General features: G+C 52.2%; 1 protein-coding gene and 1 long non-coding RNA gene across 2 annotated transcripts in view; one reads left to right on the top strand and one right to left on the bottom strand.

The window, feature by feature from the left end:
- Positions 1-17,341, bottom strand: part of KAT2B (lysine acetyltransferase 2B) — a 93,515-nt gene extending 76,174 nt beyond the window's left edge. The window contains exon 1 of the mRNA XM_043873838.1: positions 16,963-17,341. Within this exon, the coding sequence (XP_043729773.1) occupies positions 16,963-17,208 (246 nt within the window). The 5' untranslated portion in view covers positions 17,209-17,341. The remainder of the gene's footprint in view (positions 1-16,962) is intronic.
- On the top strand, positions 16,751-21,482 carry LOC122675304. The gene is made up of 3 exons (XR_006335229.1): positions 16,751-16,864; positions 18,086-18,180; positions 21,379-21,482. It is a non-coding gene; the product is annotated as an uncharacterized LOC122675304 (long non-coding RNA).
- The last annotated feature ends 7 nt before the right edge of the window (positions 21,483-21,489 follow it).

Below are 21,489 nucleotides of genomic sequence, written 5' to 3' on the forward strand. Positions count from 1 at the left end.
AAATTCCTGATAATGTTTGTGATCATTTTTTATGGCATTCCAAGAAAATTAATGCAAGTGGCATAAAATAGATAAGAACCTGCTGTGTAACACAGGGAGCTCCACTCAATCCTCTGTAATGACCTACGATGGGAAAAGACTCTAAGACAGAGTGGATATGTGTACACGCATAACTGATTGACTTTGCTGGACGCCTGAAGCTAACACAACACTGTCAATCAACTGTAACAGAACGTTTAAGAACACAGGTGGCTGTCAGGAAACGTTAAGTTACAGACAGGTATGTGCTCACGTTCGATTCCTATTGATGTTGCTGCACTAGAGTTTAAAGGGAATTTACCCCTCCAAACCCAAGTCTTCACTACGGACCCTAACTGCTGAGGTACAGAAGAGTCCCCGTATTTCTTAAATGCTTCTAAATGATGAAAGTTACACCCAATTGAAACATCTGGAAGTCTCTTGATTTTGCTCAGTTGTTTCTGGATTTTTCATGTTGGTGGGATAAGAAAATTACTTCCTACATGTGTACAAATATCACAGGACACACTGAACCCTAAGTGCATCGTATTTTTAACATGTGCAGGACCTATGGCCCTGTTTACGAGAGAGGACGTACTAAGTCCTGAGAAAACACTCAGCATCACCCCTGATACCAGCAGCGCATTTTCTGCCAAGCACCCCAAGCTGCTGCTACCTGCCCTCCGTCTCAGCCTCCCTATCTCCCTTCCAGATGTTCCGGCTGCCACTGTTCTCTGAGATAAGAGGGCTCCCTTCAAAACACCTTAATTAGACCAGACGGCTGCTGGCTCAGGGGAACTCCCAAGGGGGTTGGCCTTGCAGCTTCAACAGAGTATCAGCTGCAGGACAACCTTGCAGGGAGTGACTGCCAAGCCAATTACTGTGGCAGCTACAAACTGGGCGTGGGGGGGTGGGGAGCTCATTCCCCAGGAGCCGTCTCTGCAGAGCAGCAGCGCCAAGAGAGAAAAGGCCGCCTCAGTGCTGCTGACAAGCCCACGGCATAAAAATGGTCTCTGCCCCAGCAGGATCCAGGGTGAGAGGTCAGAGGATGCAGAAGCCAGGACAGAAGGAAGCAAAACTGGATAAACAAGTAACCATGACCCAGATGGCAGGCAGACAGGGAGCAGGGTGCTCCGGGCCTGAAGAGTCCTGGTTGGCACCCAGAGGAGCCACAGTGGAAGCGCCAGGCCCTCCAGCAGGACGCTCGCTGTCAGGCTTAAAATGCCAGAGAGTCGTGCTTGCCGGAGAAGTTAAACCAGTGACAGGGAATGTCCCACAGTGAAAACATACAGACAGGATTAGGGAGTAAAACTGAGTCCAACATTACAGCACAGGCTAAAACAGGCAGTTGCACACACATTCCCACCTCACCGTGTGTGAGAAAGGGATTCACTGCTCCCACTACTCAGAAGAGAAAGCAGAAGCTCTAGACGTTAAGACACCTCCCTGAGTTTGTTCGGTCTACCCTGCAGAAGCACCGAGTGTGTTCAGGCCCTGTGGCTATGCGCACCTGTGTGTCTGTCTGATTTGCTGCCTCTCTGTTCCAGGCTGGACAAAAGCAAAATGTTCAAAGGTTAAGAACGAAAACAACAATGGGATACAACTTCTCCCCCATAAGAATGACTGCAATCAAAAGAGCAGGTAGTACGTCTGGTCATGAAGGCACACGAGTCCTCAGGCACTGTTGAAGGGGACTGTTAATATGGAGCAGCTGCTTTGGAAAACAACTCAGCAGTTCCATAAAAAGTTAAACTAACAGAAAACCCCCAAATAAACCCTCACATAGGTGGTCAAATGATTCTCGACAAGGGGGCCAAGACCATTCAATGGGAAAAGGGCAACCTTTTTGACAAATGGAAAAACTGAATATTCACATGCAAAAGAATGAAGTTGTTGAACTCTTACATCATATAGAAAAACTAACCTCAAATGGATTAAAGACCTAAAACCTAAATGATGAAACTCTTAACAGAAAACATAAGGGAAAAGCTTCTTGACATTAGATTTGTCCATGATTTCTTGGATAGGACACCAAAAGCATAGACAGCAACAACAACAACACGACTTAATCAAAATGTAAAATTTCTATGCATCAAAAGAACACAGAGTGAAAAGTAGTCAAATCCTAGAGACAAGGGGAGGTTGCCAGGAATTGAGTAACTGAAGCCATGGGAAGCTGCAGTTCAATGAGAACAGAGTTTCCGTTTGCAGGATGAAGTACAGTAGAGAGATGATGATGGTTGTACAACAGGGTGAATTTCTCAACACTGCTGAACTTAAAAATGGTTAAGATGATAAATTTTATGTGATGTGTATTCTACCACAACTTAAAAAAAAGTCATTTTCAGTAACATTATTCATATTAACCAAAAAGTGAAAAGAACCCAAAGTCCATCAACCGGTGAATTCATAAAATGTGGCATACCCACTGGAATATGACAGGGCAGAAAACAATGACGTGATGATGCAAGCTACCACAGGAGGAGCTGCAAAACATGATGCAAGGAGCCAGGGGCCAAAAAATCACATATTATATATTTCAGTTACATAAATGTCCAGAAAAGGCAAATGCACAGAGGTGGAAAGTTGACTAGGCTTCCCTGGTGGCTCAGCAGTAAAGCAATTGCCTGCAATTCAGGAGACCTGGGTTCAGTCCCTGGGTTGGCAAGATCCACTGGAGGAGGCATGGCAACCCACTCCAGTATTCGCACCCGGAGCATCCCACGGACAGAGGAGCCCGGGGGCTGCAATCCATGGGGTCGCACAGTCGGACACGCCTGAGAGGAGCAGCAGAGAGGCAACAGCAGTCTGGGCGGGAGGTGCACACAAGGCCCTTTCTGCGGAAATGGAAACCTGGACTTGGGTGATGACTATACTACTCAGACAGTTTCCCAAAATGATTGAATTGCACACTTAGAGCCAGAGGAATTCATGCCATGCGAATTATACCTCAGTAAAGCTGTCGTTTAAAAGGGTAAGAGCTTGCTATCAAATTCTATCTATTCAAATATGGGTCTTCTACAGTGTGTCCCAAAATTGAAGCTTATTTTCTCAAATACAAATGGAAGAAGCTTAATAAGCTACATTAAAAACCATCATCATAATAAAACACCAGCCCCAGGGTGGGGGTGTGGGGGTCTCCACCGCTGTCCTTTCTGATCAAGGAAAAAGCAAAAGAAGTCGGAGCATCTAGGTGACCACGCCTGTCGGAATCTACCCCAGCAAAGGAGAAATAACAAGCGACAGAAATAAGCCGTTAAGTAGGCTGCCCTGGTTTCACAATTAGTGGAAAGGCTGAAACAATTAAAACGTGCTAATAATAAAGCCCTCTTGCTGGCGTTCCTCTCACTCACTGACACCTTTGACCTGTTGCCCTGCAGCTTTCTGGCTTGTTTGCAAATTCATTCTATCAGAATCAGCAATGGGTTTCTGTACAATGACTCCCGTTCCCCTCCTTAAACTACAGTAGAAAATGGAAGATGCAGCCTCAGGAAGGCAGGGGAAGAAGGGAGACCGACAATTTCTGAAAATGATTACAAGAGAAGGAAGAGTGAGCTGGGGTTGGGAGGACTGGGGTGGGAGCGTCTAAGTTTTGATTTGCCACCATCATGAGCATCTGAATTCTGCTCTTAACTGTGAGCATGTCTTTTTTTTTTTATCATGTATTTCTTTGAAAAAAAAATTTCTTTCCTCCTATTTTAAAACAGCAACAACACCCGGAGTCTGCTGTATGAGCTGTGATTTCAATAAAGGTTCTCTCTGGAACTGAACCGCTTTGGAAGCAGTTTGAATGATACTCGTGGGGTGTTCTCAAACTTTAATCTGCCCCCAAATTACCTCAGCAATCTTGTTAAAATGCAGATTCAGAATCAGGAGGGCCAGGGTGAGGCCCCAGAATCTCATTTCTAAGCAGTGAGGTGAGGACCACACTTGGAGCAGCAAAATGTGAAGGTGGCCTTGGGGATGTGACTGTTAAAACCTCTCTTCTCCCTGATTAACGGGAGCTTTCCACACCCGCTGTGAATTTAAGCGGCTAAGACATCCTTTCTGGGACGTGAAATTTTTTCTTTCCTCACTGGGTGATAATCCCTCTGGCTTCCACAACTGCCCGTGGACAGCCCGCAGACAGCATAAAGCTGTGACTGGAAACAGGGATCTTTAAGATTTGGGGGGCTTCGCGCGCAGGTAAAAAGAAGTGGGAGTGGGGAGACAGTCTTCCCTCAGGAGCTCGAATTTGCCCGGGACTGAAGGTGTCCTTGGAAGGAAAGTTATGACCAACCTAGATAGCATATTAAAAAGCTGAGACATTACTTTGCCAACAAAGGTCCGTCTAGTCAAGGCTATGGTTTTTCCTGTGGTCACGTATGGATGTGACAGTTGGATTATAAAGAAAGCTGTGTGCAGAAGAATTGATGCTTTTGAACTGTGGTGTTGGAGAAGACTGCTGAGAGTCCCTTGGGCTGCAAGGAGATCCAACCAGTTCATCCTAAAGGAGATCAGTCCTGGGTGTTCATTGGAAGGATTGATGCTAAAGCTGAAACTCCAATACTTCGGCCACAACATGCGAAGAGTTGACTCATTTGAAAAGACCCTGATGCTGGGAGGGATTGGGGGCAGGAGGAAAAGGGGATGACAGAGGATGAGATGGCTGGATGGCATCACCGACTCGATGGACATGAGTTTGGGTAAACTCCGGGAGTTGGTGATGGACAGGGAGGCCTGGTGTGCTGCGATTCATGGGGTCGCAAAGAGTCGGACACGACTGAGCGACTGAACTGACTGATTGAAGGTGAAAACTGGGGATCCCCTGGTAGTCAGCAGTTAAGACTCTGCACTTCCCCTGCAGGGCGAGGGTCTGAGCCCCGGTTGGGGAACTAAGACCCCAGGTGCAGCAGGGTACAGCCAAAAAAACAAAGTGGAAACAGAATTGGAAGGAGAGAACAACCAGTGCTGCTGCTGCTAAGTCGCTTCAGTCGTGTCCGACTCTGTGCGACCCCATAGATGGCAGCCCACCAGGCTCCCCCTTCCCTGGGATTCTGCAGGCAAAAATACTGGAGTGGGTTGCCATTTCCTTCTCCAATGCATCAAAGTGAAAAGTGAAAGTGAAGTCGCTCAGTAGTGCCCGACTCTTAGCGACCCCATAGACTTCAGGCTCCTCCATCCATGGGATTTTCCAGGCAAGAGTCCTGGAGTGCGTTGCCATTGCCTTCTCCGGACAACCAGTGAGGCACTGGGAAACACAAGGTCTCGGGAGACCTTGAGGAAGGGTGCCATTCTGGTCTGGAAGCCACGTGGAACCAGCAAAAGGAGGACTGAGGAGAGTGGTCAGGGGGTACAGAGGAGAAGAGAACTCAGCCCTGAGGAAATGATCCCAGGGAAGACCACCAGGTACAGACAAGATTCACAAAACGCCCTTGCAGACCCTCCGAGACGCACCAACATCAGACCAACGGGAAAGCTCTGGGAGGAGACCCCTGGGCCTGGAAGACGTCCCTGAGTCCAGGCTGGAGTCAAGTCAAGATCTGACTCTTCAAGCTGACTCATCCAATCTGGGCGAATCCAAGGCCCAGGACCCCCGAGACCCTCAGACGCTGTTAGAACGACTCTAGGGCCGCGACCGGCCTACGAGGGGCGGGACCCCTCATCACACCCGAGTCAGCCCTCCAGGCCCAAAGCCAGCGGCGTCACCCGGAGGGGCCCCGGAGCGCAGAGCCGTAGATGTTCCCGGAGCCGCGGACCCTCCCGGAGCCTCGTCCTGCGCGCGTCCCGCGCCGCTCCGGGGCCCCCGCAGGGTCAGCCTAGCAGCCCCACCACCCGCAGAGCAGGCCCCCCACCAGGCTCCTCAGCCGGGTTCTTGAGGCCGCCCTCAGCCCCAGCACCCAGCCCACCACCCTTCCCTACATCCGCGTCCCCAGCTCCCAGGGTGGCCACCTGCCTGCGAGCCCCCATCCCGGGCCACCTGGCTCTCCTTTCCAAGCCTCTCCCAGTTCACTCTTCTCCTCTCTCCCCGCCGGCCCCTTCCCACCTTCAGCACACGCCTGCCTTGCAGGGAACACGGGCTCCGCTCAAAAATGCCACCAGCAAAGTTAAGCACTTCTGTCTGCCGCTCCCAAGGCGACTGGCGACTGTCACCTGCATCGTCCTATCTCCCCATCCTATCTCCCCACCCAAGGGCCCACAGGGCCCGAGAGTCCGCGCTCAGAGAGGCCTGTTTGCTGCACTCACACGGCTGGCCAAGGAGCAAGCACCCCACCCAAAACCTCGACCTGGACCTGCTGGCTCTAAAACATCCCATGTGTCCTCCTTCCTGCTGCAAAGACTCACTGTTAGCACACCGATTCAGTGTGAAGTTTTCTACCTGAAACTCAAGACCTTCCATCAGTGGCTCTCCCCTTTACCCAGGGGACCCTAATTCCCACTATTTCTGTTTAACTCACTTTTCCTTTGCCTCCATTTGGGCAAGTCACTGTATTAAGATCAACAATTATCACTTAGCACTGTTGTTTTTTTTTCCAAGTATAGCTGACTTAAAATATGGAGTCCCTTTCGTGTGTATAGCAAAGTAATTCAGTTATACTGTGTATGTGTTCTTTTTCCTGTTCTCTTCCACAACAGGTCATCGTAAGATGCTGGATCCAGTTCCCTGTGCTAGACGCAGGGCCTTGCTGTTCACTGTTTTGTACACAGCAGTGTGTGTAAGTGAAACCCAGACTCCTGAGGCATCCCTCCCCCAACCCTGGGGGCCATAAGCTTGTTTTCTGTTTCTGTGAGTCTGTTTCTGTTTTGTAAGTTCACTTGTATTATTTTAGCATCACATGTAAGTGATACCATATGGTATTCATCTTACTTCACTTAGGATGATAATCCCTAGATCCATCCATGCTGCGGCAAGTGACATTATTTCATCCATTTTAGGACTAAGTAACAGCCCAATGTATATACACACCACACCTTTATCCATTCATCTTCGCCAACACTTAGGTTTAATTAGCGCTGCCTGTAACTGGAATAGTAGCTACCATTTGCTAATTATTTAGAATGCTCCAGATATTACACACAACTGCTAAATGAAATCACCTCACTTTAGCATCACACTTGACTCAGAATCACACCATAACACGTCCGTAAGAGAGTTCTCAACTCATCCATCTCAATATTTCTCCCGCGGTCTCACCATCTTGATAAATGGATCCCTCCTCTCAGCTGCTCAGGCCAACAACCTACACATCACATACATTCACCTGTCTTTGCTTCACTCGCCAGCACGCCCCCCAATAACGCAAATCCTGTTGCTTCTAAATTCATAATACAGCCTCAAGTTGTCTCCTCACCCGTCCACTGCCTTCACCCAAGCCACCATCCACTTAGACCCGGGCTGTAACAACTTCAAATGCCCCCCTTTTCCTACTCTTTGTCTTACACACTTTATCCTTCTCAGGGCAGCCAAAGAGGATGCTTAAACCAAGCAGGTCTTCTCTGAAAATACTGGAAACAGGCCAGATCTATCAACAGGTAGACAGATAAGCTGTAGCACATCCATATAGTGGAGTATTTCTCAACAATAAAAAGAAATAAACTACTGACGTATGCAGCAACATGAATGAACCCCCAAAATCCTAAGCGGAGTGCAAAAAGAACACTGTGTACCACGTGGTACAAGAAATGCAGGAATACCAGAACTAACCGGTGACACAAAGTAGATCAGCGGTTGCTTCTGAGGTGGGGAACTTTCTAAGGTGACAAAAACGTTCTGGGTCTGGCTATGCATTTGTTGAAACTGCTCGGAAGTGGGAGATCAGATCATTTCACCCTGTGAGGATGACCCTCTGGCAAGCCGGCCCCATCACCCCCACCTCACGCCTGCCCCCCTAGCCCAGCAGTCCCAGGCTGCCCGTGACCCCACCAAGCCCCTGGGCCGGAGTCTCTGCAGCGGCCTCTCCCCGAGGCCCGGGGCCCCACGCAGAGCTGGCTCCCTGCCGTCACTCAGGTCCAGGACGGGCCCCTCTTTGGAGAGGGCTTTCCGTCTGGCGGCGCCGCCCAGGGAGCCTCGTCTGCGGCTCTGCTTTCGTCTTCACTGTGTGCAGCACTTAGCGCTCTATTTTCTTATTTACTGTCTGCTTCTGCCACCAGCAAGCAAGCTCTCCCAGAGCGAGCACCCATCTGTCGCTGTGTGCCCACGTCTGCGCGTTCCAGGAGGGTCTGCCGGGTGGACGGGATGGTGGCAGGACCCCTCTGCTCGACAGCCCTGAGAGCTGAGGCTTGTGGAGGGGGCGCGACCCCCACCGCCCCACAGACTCACAGCACAAAAGCAGCACGTTAGGGACACACACACACCCCCGTCGCCCGGCCTGCCGGCACTCATGGACACGTCCCTGGGAGGCAGCGGGGCAGGTGGTCCTGCGGGGACGCCCGAGTCTTGGCTGCCAGGACTCACGTTGCTGTTTCAAAGTGCGCTGACCTTGGCTTCCCTGGCCCTCTGCCAGCCAGTTTCAGCACCAGCTTGTTAGAGCCGATGCAAACTGGAGCAGCGGCCATCAGTCATTGGGATGTTAGTCAGGAATCACCCTGCACTTCAGGACTCTCCTGCAGACCACAGACGCCTCCCAGGAGGCTGTCCACTCCCAGTGCAGGTGGGGGCCGGCTCCATGGTGTGGCCGTCATGGAAATACCCCCACACTCCTTGCCCTGAGGTCACTGAAGAGACCACAGGAAACCTCCTAAGGTGAGGTGGTGCGTCACTCCAAGGGAATCGTTAGAGACATCATTCACACTTTTTCTTCCAAAATAAATGCATTTGACTCCTGATTAAAAACACAGTAAGTCCTGTGTCTGGGGCTCTGGGTACAAACAGAAGAACAAATTAAAGAAAGCCTATCGTGTGGGGAGGAATAAATCGGGAAATTGGACCATTCCAATATACAATATATATAGTTCCACATATACACTACCATATAACACAGATAACTAACAAGGACATACTGTGGGCTTCCCTGGCGGCTCAGCTGGTAAAGAATCTGCCTGCAATGCGGGAGAACCTGGGTTCGATCCCTGGGTTGGGAAGATCCCCTGGAGAAGGGAACACTACCCACTCCAGTATTCTGGCCTGGAGAATTCCATGGACTGTACAGTCCATGGGGTCACAAAGAGTTGGACACGACTGAGTGACTCTCACTTTCACTCAAGGACATACCGTGAGCACAGGGAACGCTCAGTGCCCGGTAATGACCGATATGGGAAAGAATCAAAACAGTCTGTGTGTATGTGTAGCCGATTCACTCTGCTGTACACCCAAAACGAACACGACACTGTAAGTCAACTACACTCCAGTAAGAAGTTTTAAAAGAGAAAGCCCACCTGAGTGGCAGCCTTCCTAAGCTGCGCATGGAAACAAATGTTAATATATAAACAACACAGGGATAACACCCCCATGTTATATACATGCACACGCAAGACAAAAAGATGAAAATCCCTTTGCGTTAACCCTATCAACTACAGAAAAGATTACTTTATGGTCCATATAATTCCATTAAATAGTAAGCTTATCTTGAATATTTAACAGGGTTTTCAAGGATGAGCTATTTGGGAAAACCAGAGGCTGTACAGTAATCAGGTTGCCTCACTGCCTCTCCAGGGGAGGACGGGGCCCTTAGCGGCCTCAGCACACAGTTCTGGAGATCGGGTGGGTGTGAACCAGGAGGAACGTCTCTGTGCTACGTGTCCACCCCCTGGGCCAGTAACACGGAGGTGTCAGCGTCCACTGGGGCCTCTGGACCGGACTCCAGCCAGCCTTCTAGGAACCCGCCCCCGCACGCAATACGCTGGGCTCTGCGTGGCTTACAGGACACAGTATACAGCTCGGTCACCTTCCACAGCCAAGGCGGGTGACAGCAGGACTTGGCCTGACATTCACCGGCACGGGCGCCCCAAGAGGCTGCAGGGAGGAGGAAGGCCACAGGCTGCAGGATCCTCCTCTCATCCGACCCGTCTCTCCATCTGCGCAGCTGCACGCCTGCTAGATTTCCCATCACATTCTTACCTTCATGTGTTCTTCCGGTACATCCAAAGATCAAATTCCCATCTTTTCTTTCAGAAGCCTAATCAGGGGACTTCCCCGGCAGTCCAGGGGTTAGGAGGCCATGGTTTCACTGCCGGGAGCCTGGGTTCAATCCCTGGTCAGGGAACTAGGAGACTACAAGCCACGCAGTGTGGTGCAGCCACAAAAAAATTAAAAGTTTCACAAGCCTAATTAAAATTCATCCTAGGAAGCTGTCCACATCCAATGACCTCCATTCTGTAAATGGTTAACCAATTTTAACTTGTTTTCTAGCTTAAAAACATGGGCTCTTACGACCTAGAGCTATAGCTGACAACATACACGCAGCCTACGGCCGCCACGTGGAGCGCCAGAGCCAAAGGCAAGGAGGTCATGCCGTGCTGACTCCACTGATGTGACCTCCAAGGGAGGCAAAGCTAGTCTCTGGCAAAAAGCATCAGAAAAAAAGGGTACCAGTGGTGGGGAGGGCACACAGGGCCTCTGGGGGGTCGGAAACGCTCCACAGCGTTATCTGGGTGACAGCGGCACAGACGTGCAAATATGCAAAAGCGCACCCCACATCCTCACACACACTGATGCTCCGAGCACTGCCCCGGCTGTGAGCACAAGGGTAGAAAGACTGTTTCGTCTGGATTGTGCTGAAATTCTGCCGCGTGTGCAGTCTTAGCTGAAGCTATTCGGGGACTCCTAAATTCCCAGGACAGGGGAGTCCTCACCTCTCCAGCCCATCTGTCATCTCCCTTCCACAGGGAACTCTCTGGGGCCAGCGCGGTGGCCGCTCTGGATTGTCAGCTTTAAAACAATCTAGGGGGAAGAAAAAAAAAACAATCGAGGGCATGCATCTGTCTGCCCCGGGCCAGTCATAAAGAACACTTAACTCTGCTCGCTTTTCGGCCTGCACGTCTCAATGAACTAGAGCAAGCCTCTGAACATACTTCTCAATAGGAGCACAATAAACATCAAATGGGAGCAGGAGAACGCCTGCCACGAACTCAGGCCCCCTACAAACCATCTGCAGGAAGGCGCCCTCCCCGCGAGGGGAGCGTCTGGGGAGGACGCGGGTGGGGGCAGCCCCGCCGGTGAGACGACCTCCCAGCCTTTCTGTTCCCCCAGGTGGAAGCATCTGATGATGTGCAGGAAAACGCTAGCGACAGAACTGCTGATAGCAACGGAAATTGTTAAAAAATAAAACAGACGTCCGTGGAATGCCTGTGTTCTTCTAAGAAGGCTAGAAGATGCCCGACAATCTTGTCTTCGTGGTAAACCGACGAGGCGGCCCCTGCCTCCCACTCCACCCGCGAGGAGACTGAAAGGCAGGCAGGTGAGGCCTGCCGGGGGCACCCGGCTAGGGGCAGGTGAGGCCTGCCGGGGGCACCCGGCTAGGGGCAGGTGAGGCCTGCCGGGGGCACCCCGGCTGGGGGCAGGCGACCTTCCAGGCTCCCTTCAGGTCGCAGGGGGTCCCGCCCAGGCACTGCGGCAGATTCAAAGCCGGGTTCGGAGTAGGAGACAGTCCAGAGCGGAAACCTCTGACAACTCTTCTCCGAACCTTCCTCTCAGGGTGGAACAGACAACTCTGTCAGAAGCCGCTGAGCCGCGGACACCCAAGCTTTACCGGCACTGAGCTGAGTATCCAGGTCTCTCATCTGAGAAGCAGATGTTCTGATTGTTCCACGGTACCTGGAATGAAACTGCATGTTTCACCCTCAACGTTCCCTATGACCGGTCAGAGCTGTGGAGTTACAGAATTAAATGGACGCCGGATTAAATCCTGCTGATCTGGACAGGTAACCAGGTTTAGACCGACTGAATGGTAAACACGAACACACAGGAGACCCACCAGCAGGGCCTCATAAAGCACTATTTTTGCGAGCACAGGCTTCCTGAAACCAAACAGTCCTCAGCAGGTTTTTGTGCTGTTTTGCCCTCTAAACTACTTTTCTCAGTTACATAAAACTGCAAACTGTAATCCGAAGGCTTTGCAGGCTGGCATTTCAATCTCCTCTGAGAGTTTAGGAGGAAATAATTCAATTTGGTCCTCTTTCTCACTTTCTGTATGGTGCCTGCCAAATGAAACATTCTGCCGGGCTGCTTGGTTCCATGGTACCCCCTTTCAGAGCAATGTGGTGTGAGGCTGAGTTGGTTTTTTTGGCTTTAAACATTTTATCTACCCACCTGTGCTTTGCTGTAACAATACCGCTGATCTAAAAAAGTCTCCCAAAAGATACTTTCAATTGGGTTTCTGTTTGCAAACCAACAATCACATGACATAAAACATCACCTTAAAAGGGTGCCCACAGTGGGAGGTGGGGGGGATGACCAGACTTTGGGGGGGGGCGGGGGGATGGCAGTGATAACGCTGGACTGTGGTCATGGAAGCTCTACTGGACACCTTTACTCAAAAGCACCTGACTACACACAGTTGGTTAGCTTTATGGTCTATAAATTATACCAAAATAAAGCTGTTTAAAAATATGCCCAGGATTCACAACTGAGATTTTTTTCAGGTTTTGAGTGCTATTCAAATTAACATGAAAAGTATTCATTTTTTCCTCAGCTGCAAAGTTACGGTATTTGGGGGCAAATCAGCGTTCTCCTGAGGCAGTTTCTCGGCTTCCGCACCGTTGTCTCAGGGGCCAGGTCCCCGCAGCGGGTGGGGAGGGGTGGCCCACGCTGAGGGACGGTCACCCACACCCCGGGCCTGTGCTGCCAGCAGGGCCGCCTCCCGACCCCCCACCATTACAACGGCGGAAACATCCCCTGGGGGGCACAAGAGCTCCTGGGTAAGAGCCGCTGCTCCAGATGCTGGAGCAGCAATCTGCTCCCAGGAGGGCGGACAAACGCAGGAAGAGGCTTCCCGCGCTCCCCCCAACTTCGAGGCTGGCTCTCGGCCCCCTCTCAGCTGGCGGCCGGCCACCCCCAACACAGGGCGCTTTCCCTCTCACAGCAGCACCTCTGCCTGTGCGGGCATTTCACACCCAGGGCCCCTTCTAGATGATAAACCATTATTTTTTAAATGAAGGCTAATTTTCTAGTTCTGTGCCCACGCAGGTCTCTCAAGCATGGCTCTCAGCCCGGAATCCCATCAACTGCGTCCTCTGTAACTGCCTGGCGGCCCCTGACTGGGACCCTAAGCACAGCACAAGGCAATTTCTTTTCTTGTTTTTAGTAATTTTTAGTGGAGTATTGTGGGTTTACAGTGTTGTGTCAGTTCAGGTGTACACCGATGTGAATCAGTTACACAGAAACATATACCCACTCTTCCTTAGAGTCTTCTCCCGTGTCGGGAATCACAGATTATTGAGGACGGTTTCCTGTGCTTATCTGATACACAGCAGTGTCAACCTCAACTCCCAGTTTATTCCCCCCACCTCTTTCTCTCCTGGAAGCATAAGTTTGTTTTCCATATCTGAAACTCTATTTCTGTTTCAGCACTAGGCAGGTTCATTTCGCCAGTGTGGACCCAACAGTCTAAGGTTCCAGAAACATTCTGGGACCTACTGTCTTTGAACTTCAAGGCTGAAGTCATGATCTCCCTCTTAGAGATTAAGCAAGCCAGGTTCAGAGGGAAACTCTGTGACCTGTGCCCAAGGCCACACACGCGGCAGAAGTGAGACAGGAGGCTAAGCCCCGCGTTCCTTCTCAACTCCCACGTTTCCAGGGTACCCTACTCTGAGCTGCTCAGAGGATGCACCATGGACCACACACCTGCTGGTGCTCAGACACTGGAGCCCATTTGAAGTCCTCAGTGTCGCCCTGTGAGGGGGGCTTCTAGGCCCACACTGTAGACAAGGAAACGGAGAGTGAGGTAAAGTCATGTCCAAGGTCACGCAGTAGGGCCTGAAACATGAACTCAGAGGACTCTCACCCACCACCCGCTCCAGCCTCCTCTCGTCGAGAAATGGCCTATTTCCCTAGGAAGACTCAGGTAATGGTTTTGGTTTTCCGGTACATAAATTACACTCTCATTCAAACAGATGTGGATTTGGGCTCCTTGTAACTTACTTGGGGCTCCTTCTATAACACTAAAATCTAGTCCTATGCACATCTATGAGAGCCCTGGAAATGCCCTATGTGAAAAATCGCCAATTCCCTCCACCCAGCTGTCAAGAAGTGGTCAGGCTACAATTTCACTACTACTGGTCTTCTAGCAGTTAATCATCTCGGTTTTTTCTAGTTCATTCAGCCAGTCAATAACCACATCACTTAGGATCTATTCACAGTGACAAACACATTACCAAATAATCACACAATTAAAAGTCAAGATAAAAGCACCATGAAGAAGAAATAAGTACAGAGGGGGTTCTGAAAATTTAGAACGGGAAGGCTGAATAGGGTTGTAAATGTGATGCAAGGAATCTGACATTTGCAGGAAGAGCTGGGAGTTCGCTTGAAGGTGAGGGAAAAGGAGCTTTCGGTCCTGGTGAACAGTACATGCAAAGGCCCTGAGGCAGAAGGGAACCTTGCATGCATGGCCCTGAAAAGGGGCCAGAGACAGCAGTGGCCAGCCCACACAGGGTCTTTCGGTAAAGAAAAATTAAGGGTCAGTAGGGACAGAATATGGTCAGATCTACACTTTCAATGATCGCTCTACCTGGGTCACTTGAGCGATCTGGGCCAGGACACAGTTCAAAGAACTCTACTCTGGATCCTGCAAAACAAGTTTGTTTGTTTCTTTTTTTTTTTTCTCCCCAGGGTGTGGTGCCCCTCCCTGGCTAGGAACTAGCTCCCTTCTTTTTCTGTTTGTTTGTGAAGTTTAAAGGCCAGATGTTTTATCAGGTCTGAGGCCTGTTTTCTTTCAATAGCTCCAACCGCATCTCCCCTCCCCATGAACATACTTGTCTCTTTCCAGAGAGATGTCACTTTTGCCAAGGGCCAATCAGTGACAGAAGATAGGGGAATCTGTCCTTTGGGGTTTTCTTACAAAAAAGGTACAGGCAAGCTCAGAAAGGAACACAGATGCTGGTCTGCACCTCCTCATACTCAAGCACAGTTAAAAAACAAACAAACAAAAATCCCGAGATAACATTAAGATCCCTGGCCTCTCTCTTGGCCACACACACCCCTCCCCACCAACCTGGGGCCCCGGTCAGTGCACTCGAGGTCCCGCTGGCCCCGCTCCAAGCTGTCATAACTACTTTCAGTTTCTCCACTACAAGAAGCTGCAGTTCATCCCACCCTGCACCGCTAAGAGTCCTTAGCACCCACTGACACTTCCTCCAGGAAGTTTTCCTCCCCAGCCGTGCTCCAGTCGGTGAAGGCCCTGCTCGGAGTGCCAACAGCATTCTAAGAAGGCAGGTTTTCTGAGATTCACTGTCACTGGCTCACCCACCACTTGCACACAAAGCCGTGCCCACATCTGGCCAGTAGCCCCAGAAGGACACATTCTGGGTGTCACTGTCCCAGCGTCTAGCACAATGCCTGGCACCCCGATGGGAATCCCTCTGACACTGAATGAATGAATGAGCAAATAGATATGGACTTGCAGCCTCCCAGGAGCAAGAGAGACCTTCTATGACAGAGGTTTTCCCTTCCAATAGGTTTGGTCGTTAATGTGAATGTAAAACACTCAAGTTACAAACTTTAGAAAGGGTGCTAATTTCACTCCAAGGACATTTGAAAGGATTAAAAACATGAATGCAGGGCACAGATGCGCAAGGGTTTTAGACAGGACCAAAACTTCAGGCAAGTTAGGGTGGCAGCAGGGTGAGAAGGAACCCGATAAAGAACCAGACCAGAAATACGGAGCGTACAGGCGCCGGGCCGAGCCCCTCTGGTTCCGAACCCGCGGCCGCCGGGTACCTGGGCCCGTTCCCGGCCCGGCGCAGACCTGCCTTGCGCTCGCGGCTCCCCCGCCTTGTTCTGACCCATCTATGCGCCTGGCAGTCAACCCCCGGGCCCTTCTAAGAAGCACTCTCCCCACTCGATCACTTTTGCACTCCTTCAGAAACACCAGTCATGGAGCACCACTGTCTCCCAGTTTCAGGAATCCGATACCGTCCCGGGTGGCACTAGGGTTGCCCCTCGGGATGCGGCCTGTGACCCGCCCAGCATCACATCACCTGAGAGCAGCCTCTCAGCCTCGTCCCAGCCCTTCGGACACCGAGTCAGTATGGAAGCGGCTCCCGGGAGACGCTTGTGCGCACTCAAGTCTGAGTGGATGCTACACCAGCCGACAAACCTGTACTGACCCGGGCAGGGTCTACACAGGGCGTGAGCGGCGCGGAGGGGAGCGCACCCAGGAGCCGAGAAGCCCCAGCAGACGCTGAAGCCGCCTGGCCGGGGGACGCGCGCGCGGGGTCACCGACCCCGAGCGCCCGGCCTGGCCGCGTCTGCGGGGGGCGCAAGGCCGGGGGGCCCGTCCCCGCCCCGCCGTCACCCGGTCCGAGCCGAGCTGACAATGGCCCCCCCCGGCGGCGCCGCGTCCGGACGGGCAGCGGGGTCGGGGGTGCTGTTTACAGCCGAGAGCCGGGGAGGCGTCCCAGCGGCACCAGTAACAGCACGGGGCGCCCGGCCGCCCGCCGCGCAGCGCCCCGGGCCCCCGCGGCCGCGCCCCCGCGCAGCGCCCCGGGCCCCCGCGGCCGCGCCCCCGCCCAGCTTGCCCAGAGTCCGGGGTCGCGCCCCCCGCTTCCACACAGCTCCGCCCAGTGGGGACGAGGGCCGAGGGGGGCGCGCAGGTCCCCGAGAGGGGCTCCCTGGGACCCGCTCCGCTCCCGGAAGGCGCCTCCGGCGAGCTCCTACAGAGCAGCAGCGCCCCAGGGCAGCGCGGGCGCGGAGCAACGCCTGCGGGTGGAGGTGGGGGGAGTCCTCTCGGGGTTGGCGCCCCTCGACGGGGCTCGGCCCGGGACGGCTCTCCGGCCCGGGGACGGGCGGGGGCCGGGCGGCGCGCCTACCTTGCAGGCGGAGTACACCCCGAGTTTCTCCAGCTTCTTGGCCCGCGGGGCGGAGCGCAGCTGCGCCTTCTTCACGGCGATCCGGGCCGAGCCGCCGCCGCCCGGGCCCTCTGTCGCGCCCGCCGCCGCCCCCGCCGCGGCCGGCCCGCAGGAGCCCGCGCCCCCGGCCGCCGCGCCCGGGGGGCCCTGCGGGGGCGCAGGGGGCAGCGGAGGCGCCCCAGGCGCGGGCCCGCCCGCCTCCGACATGCCGGCCCGGAGCGCAGCAGGCGCCGCGAGTCGGGGCCGGGGCCGCCGCCAGGGTCTCCGCCCGGCTCTGGGCGCCGGAGCGCGGGACCCCCGCCCGCCGCCCGCCGCCGCCCGCCGCGCGCCGCGCGCCGAGGCCGCAGCTGCTCGCGGAGGGAGGGGCCGGCGCCGCCCGCCGCCCGCCGCCCGCCCGGGCCTCCACCCCGCGGGCCTCCCCGCCCGCCCGGGCGCTCCTCCCCGCCTCCCCCCCTACGGCCCCGCGCTCCTCCCCGCCCGCCCGGGCGCTCCTCCTCCCGGCCCAGCGCTCCTCCCTGCTCCTCCCCGCGCTCCTCCTCCCGACCCCGCGCTCCTCCCGGCCCGCCCGGGCGCTCCTCCCTGTTCCTCCCTGCGCTCCTCCCCCGGCCCTTCCCCCCTCCCCCGCGGCCTGCCCGCCCCCGCGCCCCAGACCCGCGCCCGCCGGGGGCGAGGCCCGCCGGGTGTTGGAGGGGGTGGAGAGGGAGGGGTCCCCGGGCACCTGCCGGCCACCCCCTCTCCAACCCGTCCCCGCGGGGACACAGGCGGGAGAGACGCGCCCCGTCCGTCCCTCGGCTCCAGTCCACCCTCCCTCGGAGCCGGGCAACTTCCTCCACCCTAGCGGGAGCCCGAGAGGAAAAAAAAAAAACATTTTTGAAAAGTACCCGTCCACGCTAATCCTTTTCTTTGTTACTAATTCACCAAAATACAGGCGTGATGTTTTGCATGTCTCTTTGCAGTTCCTTTGCCTTCCCCGGTCTCTCTTTTAATTCAGAACGCTTCCAGCCTGTAAGCGATCTCTGGATCCCATCCGGCAGAGAAAGGGAAAGACGGTTAATCGATATTTTCTAACATTTTTGTTCTAAAGGGCTGGTTGTGGAAAGAACGGTCGTCCAAGAAACGCCGTGCGTATGAAAACTAAACGCAGGGGGAGAAGTTGGCTGCTCGGGCTCATCTCTGCAGGTGGGGGTTAGAACCATACTCCTTTCTAGATCCTTCTTTCCTGTAATGTTTCAAATTCAGAATTGATATCACCAGCATGCACATTAACCATGAAAACAATTAGGCAGCATCCAAAAGAATGTGTTGATTCTGGCCTCAAACTTAAAAAAAAAAAAAGAAAAGCTCAACTCAGCGTTTTCAACTTTGTTGAGACAGTTGCAGACTACCGGTCTCATTGTTGATGACAAGGAGGGTGGTGGTTAGTAATTCGGAGAATACGTTTCAGTTTTTTTCATTTGAAAGTTGTGCACTTTTGGTTGGCCTTTCCGAAGCAGCTTTTGAAAGCCCAGCGCTATATTTCAAGACCCTCCACAAGTGTCCTGCTTTTGTAACGGTCATAATTTTTACATAATATGGGCTATTAATGTGCGTGTTATCAAATTCTTTGCATACTTTATAGCTCTCGCCCAACTCCAGCCAGAACGCTTGCAGGAATGTGCTTTACCCTGGAATTATTCCCTTTCCCATCCCATTTTTTTCCAGTTAATTTTCTCTAGCCTTTTTCTAGGTTCTCTGTGTTCTTTCTAATTTTAATACAGAGTAATATATAAAAATGAACTTTTTTTTCTAAGTTAGTAAATCCAGTGACATTAGACAGCACAAAAGGAAAGGGCCCCTCCCAACTTGAGCCCCAGCTGAAGGCCTGAAATGGTAGACTTTAGTTCCATCAGGACAGTCTCAGCAGGATGTCTTAAAAGTTGCATGAGCAGAGTCCATGAGCAAAGTCCAACATCAGGATGTCAGCAGATATTGAGAGGGGCTTAGGTTCCATGTGGCGGCATTTGTCAAACTGATGGTCCCCTTGAGATCTGTGCCTTTCACTGGATAAAAATATCCTTCATATATTAAAAAAATTATAAATATTTTTAAAGAAATTTAAAACTCATAAATGTTAAAGTCTAGTTGGTGGTTCTCCTGCTGAAAGTTTAGGGACTCAGCGTCCTGATATACACGGTGTGCTTTAAGAATCATTTAAAAAAAGATGGATTGATCCATCTGTGAAGGGACAAGCAGGCAGATGAACAGATAGTTATATATGATCAAACCAGTAGAGCGGAATGTTGAATCTAGACGGTAGGTATATGGGTGTTCACTGAAATTTTTCAATCTTCTCTGTACGTTTGAAATTTTCATCATAAAATAGTGGGGGGAACCCAGCATCAATATTAACTTGCCCATCACCTCTCCCTCCCGAGCTGTCCCCAGAATTCAGGAGGCAGGCTATTTCCAGGATGTTTTGGAGCAGAAGAAAATAACCTCATTTCGGCCTACCCTGAAAACCATCACTGTCGGAATGGTGAATCGCTTGTGACATCCACTGAACATTAGTTTTCATTATTTCCCCCGCTCAGAACGCCCAGATGACATTCTGCCTTAGGCTGAAGGCCCACAGTGTCAAGGCCTGCTTCAAAATGTGTTGTAAGCACCAGGCAGGGACAGTTCAAGGGCAAAGGATCCAGGAGGCTTGTTGCATCTACATAATCAGGCTCTGTGAGCATTTAGGAAGCACCCGGGTGCTGTCCTTTTATGAAGCGAGCACCAAGAAAATAAAAGGCAAGGTTTTCAATTAGAAAGAATTCACAACTGTGGAAGGACGACGATCTAAAATGGAAAGCGCGCGCCTGGGGCCCTGAAAAGAGAGAAATGTTGCACTTAAGAATTGAGCCAGGGATTCGCCTGAAAGGCTGGTCCTGCAAACGGCCCGCCTTGCTTCCTGACCAGTAACAGCCAGAGAGTCTCAGTGGTCCTCCAGCCGACAACCCCAGTGGACTGCGCCCCGCGCCCCGCCTCCTCTACAGTCCCTCCGCCCAACTCACTTGCCGGTACCTGTAGCCTCCTGGGATCTGCATTTCCTCAAACTGCAATTCCTATTCTATTCCCACATAATCTCAGTTTCTGGTAGTTCTAGCTTGCCTCAGTTTACCTCTTTATTTAGTTTGACACGACTTGCTGAAGGAAGAAAACCACAATTAGGAAAGAAAAGCCTTGGAGAAAAGGAATTGAGGGAGCAGGTCTCCAGCTGGAAATGACTTCTGGCTTAAAAATACTGTAGAATAGTGTGCAGCTGTCCCGAGTGACCTTTACACAAGGACAAGCAAGTGATAGTGAAGTGAAGTCGCTCAGGCCTGTCTGACTCTTTGCAAGCCCATGGACTGTAGCCCACCAGGCTCCTCCATCCATGGAATTTTCCAGGCACGAGTACTGCAGTGGGTTGCCATTTCCTTCTCATACAAGGGTAATAGCATAGGTAAATCTCCAGAAATACTGCTGAATGAACCCTGTACAGGATAATACCATCTATATTAAAACCAAACTCACACTGAAGCTTCCCTGACTGTCCAATGGTTAAGACTCCATGCCTCCACTGCAGGGGGCACACGTTCCATCCCAGGTTGAGGAACTAAGATTTCACATGCCTCGAGGCATGGCCAAAAACAAAAGAAACTCATGCTGGCATACAAGTACAATTCTGTGTGTCCAATCAGTGCATTTAAAAACGCAAAAGCAAAACAAAGATCTAGAAACATTTGCAGCCAGCTTCTAAATGGAGTTGCCTTTCACCGGACTCCTTTGAGAGGAAAGCTTCTATTTCTCATTTAAAAAAACAAAACAAAACACTATTTGTTTTTAATCGAAGGATAATTGTTTCACAATATTGCGCTGGTTTCTGCCATATGTCATCTTTTCCCCATTTTTCTACTCCTTAAACTCAGTCTCCAGTCTGTTCATCTCGGTCTCCACGCTGTTGTTTCGTCGCCAAGTCGTGCCCAACTCTTCTGTGAGCCCTTGGACTGTCGCCCACCATGCCTCTCTGTCCGCGGGACTTCCCAGCAAGGATGCTGGAGCGGGCTGCCGTCTCCTTCCTGACTCCACGTCAGGAAGCCGTCTCCACGGCTCTCACCTATCGCCCACGCTACTAACAACGTCCCTTCTGCTCTGTCTGCTTTTGCCCTTTCTACCACAATCCCCTCTTCACAGTTGAGTTTTCAAACTGTAAATGCAAGTCTGATCCCACAACCCCCTGCTGGAAACCCCCGGATAGCCTCTCATAACATTGCAAACACACTGTCAACCCCATGACCGGACTGGCAAGGGTCACCTCTCTGGGCCCTTCTCCCAAAGTGAGTGGTTTAACTCCGAAAGCTTTTTCTGCCTCAGGGCCTTTGCATTTTCCATCTGGCCTGACGCCCTCCCCCAAACAGCACTGCTGGCCCCTGTTCATCCAGGATCCTTTGGCTGGAGACACCTTTCCATCGAGAAAGAGGCAGG

The sequence above is a fragment of the Cervus elaphus genome, chromosome 19 (assembly GCF_910594005.1).
Source record: "Cervus elaphus chromosome 19, mCerEla1.1, whole genome shotgun sequence".
Classification (NCBI taxonomy): domain Eukaryota; kingdom Metazoa; phylum Chordata; class Mammalia; order Artiodactyla; family Cervidae; genus Cervus; species Cervus elaphus.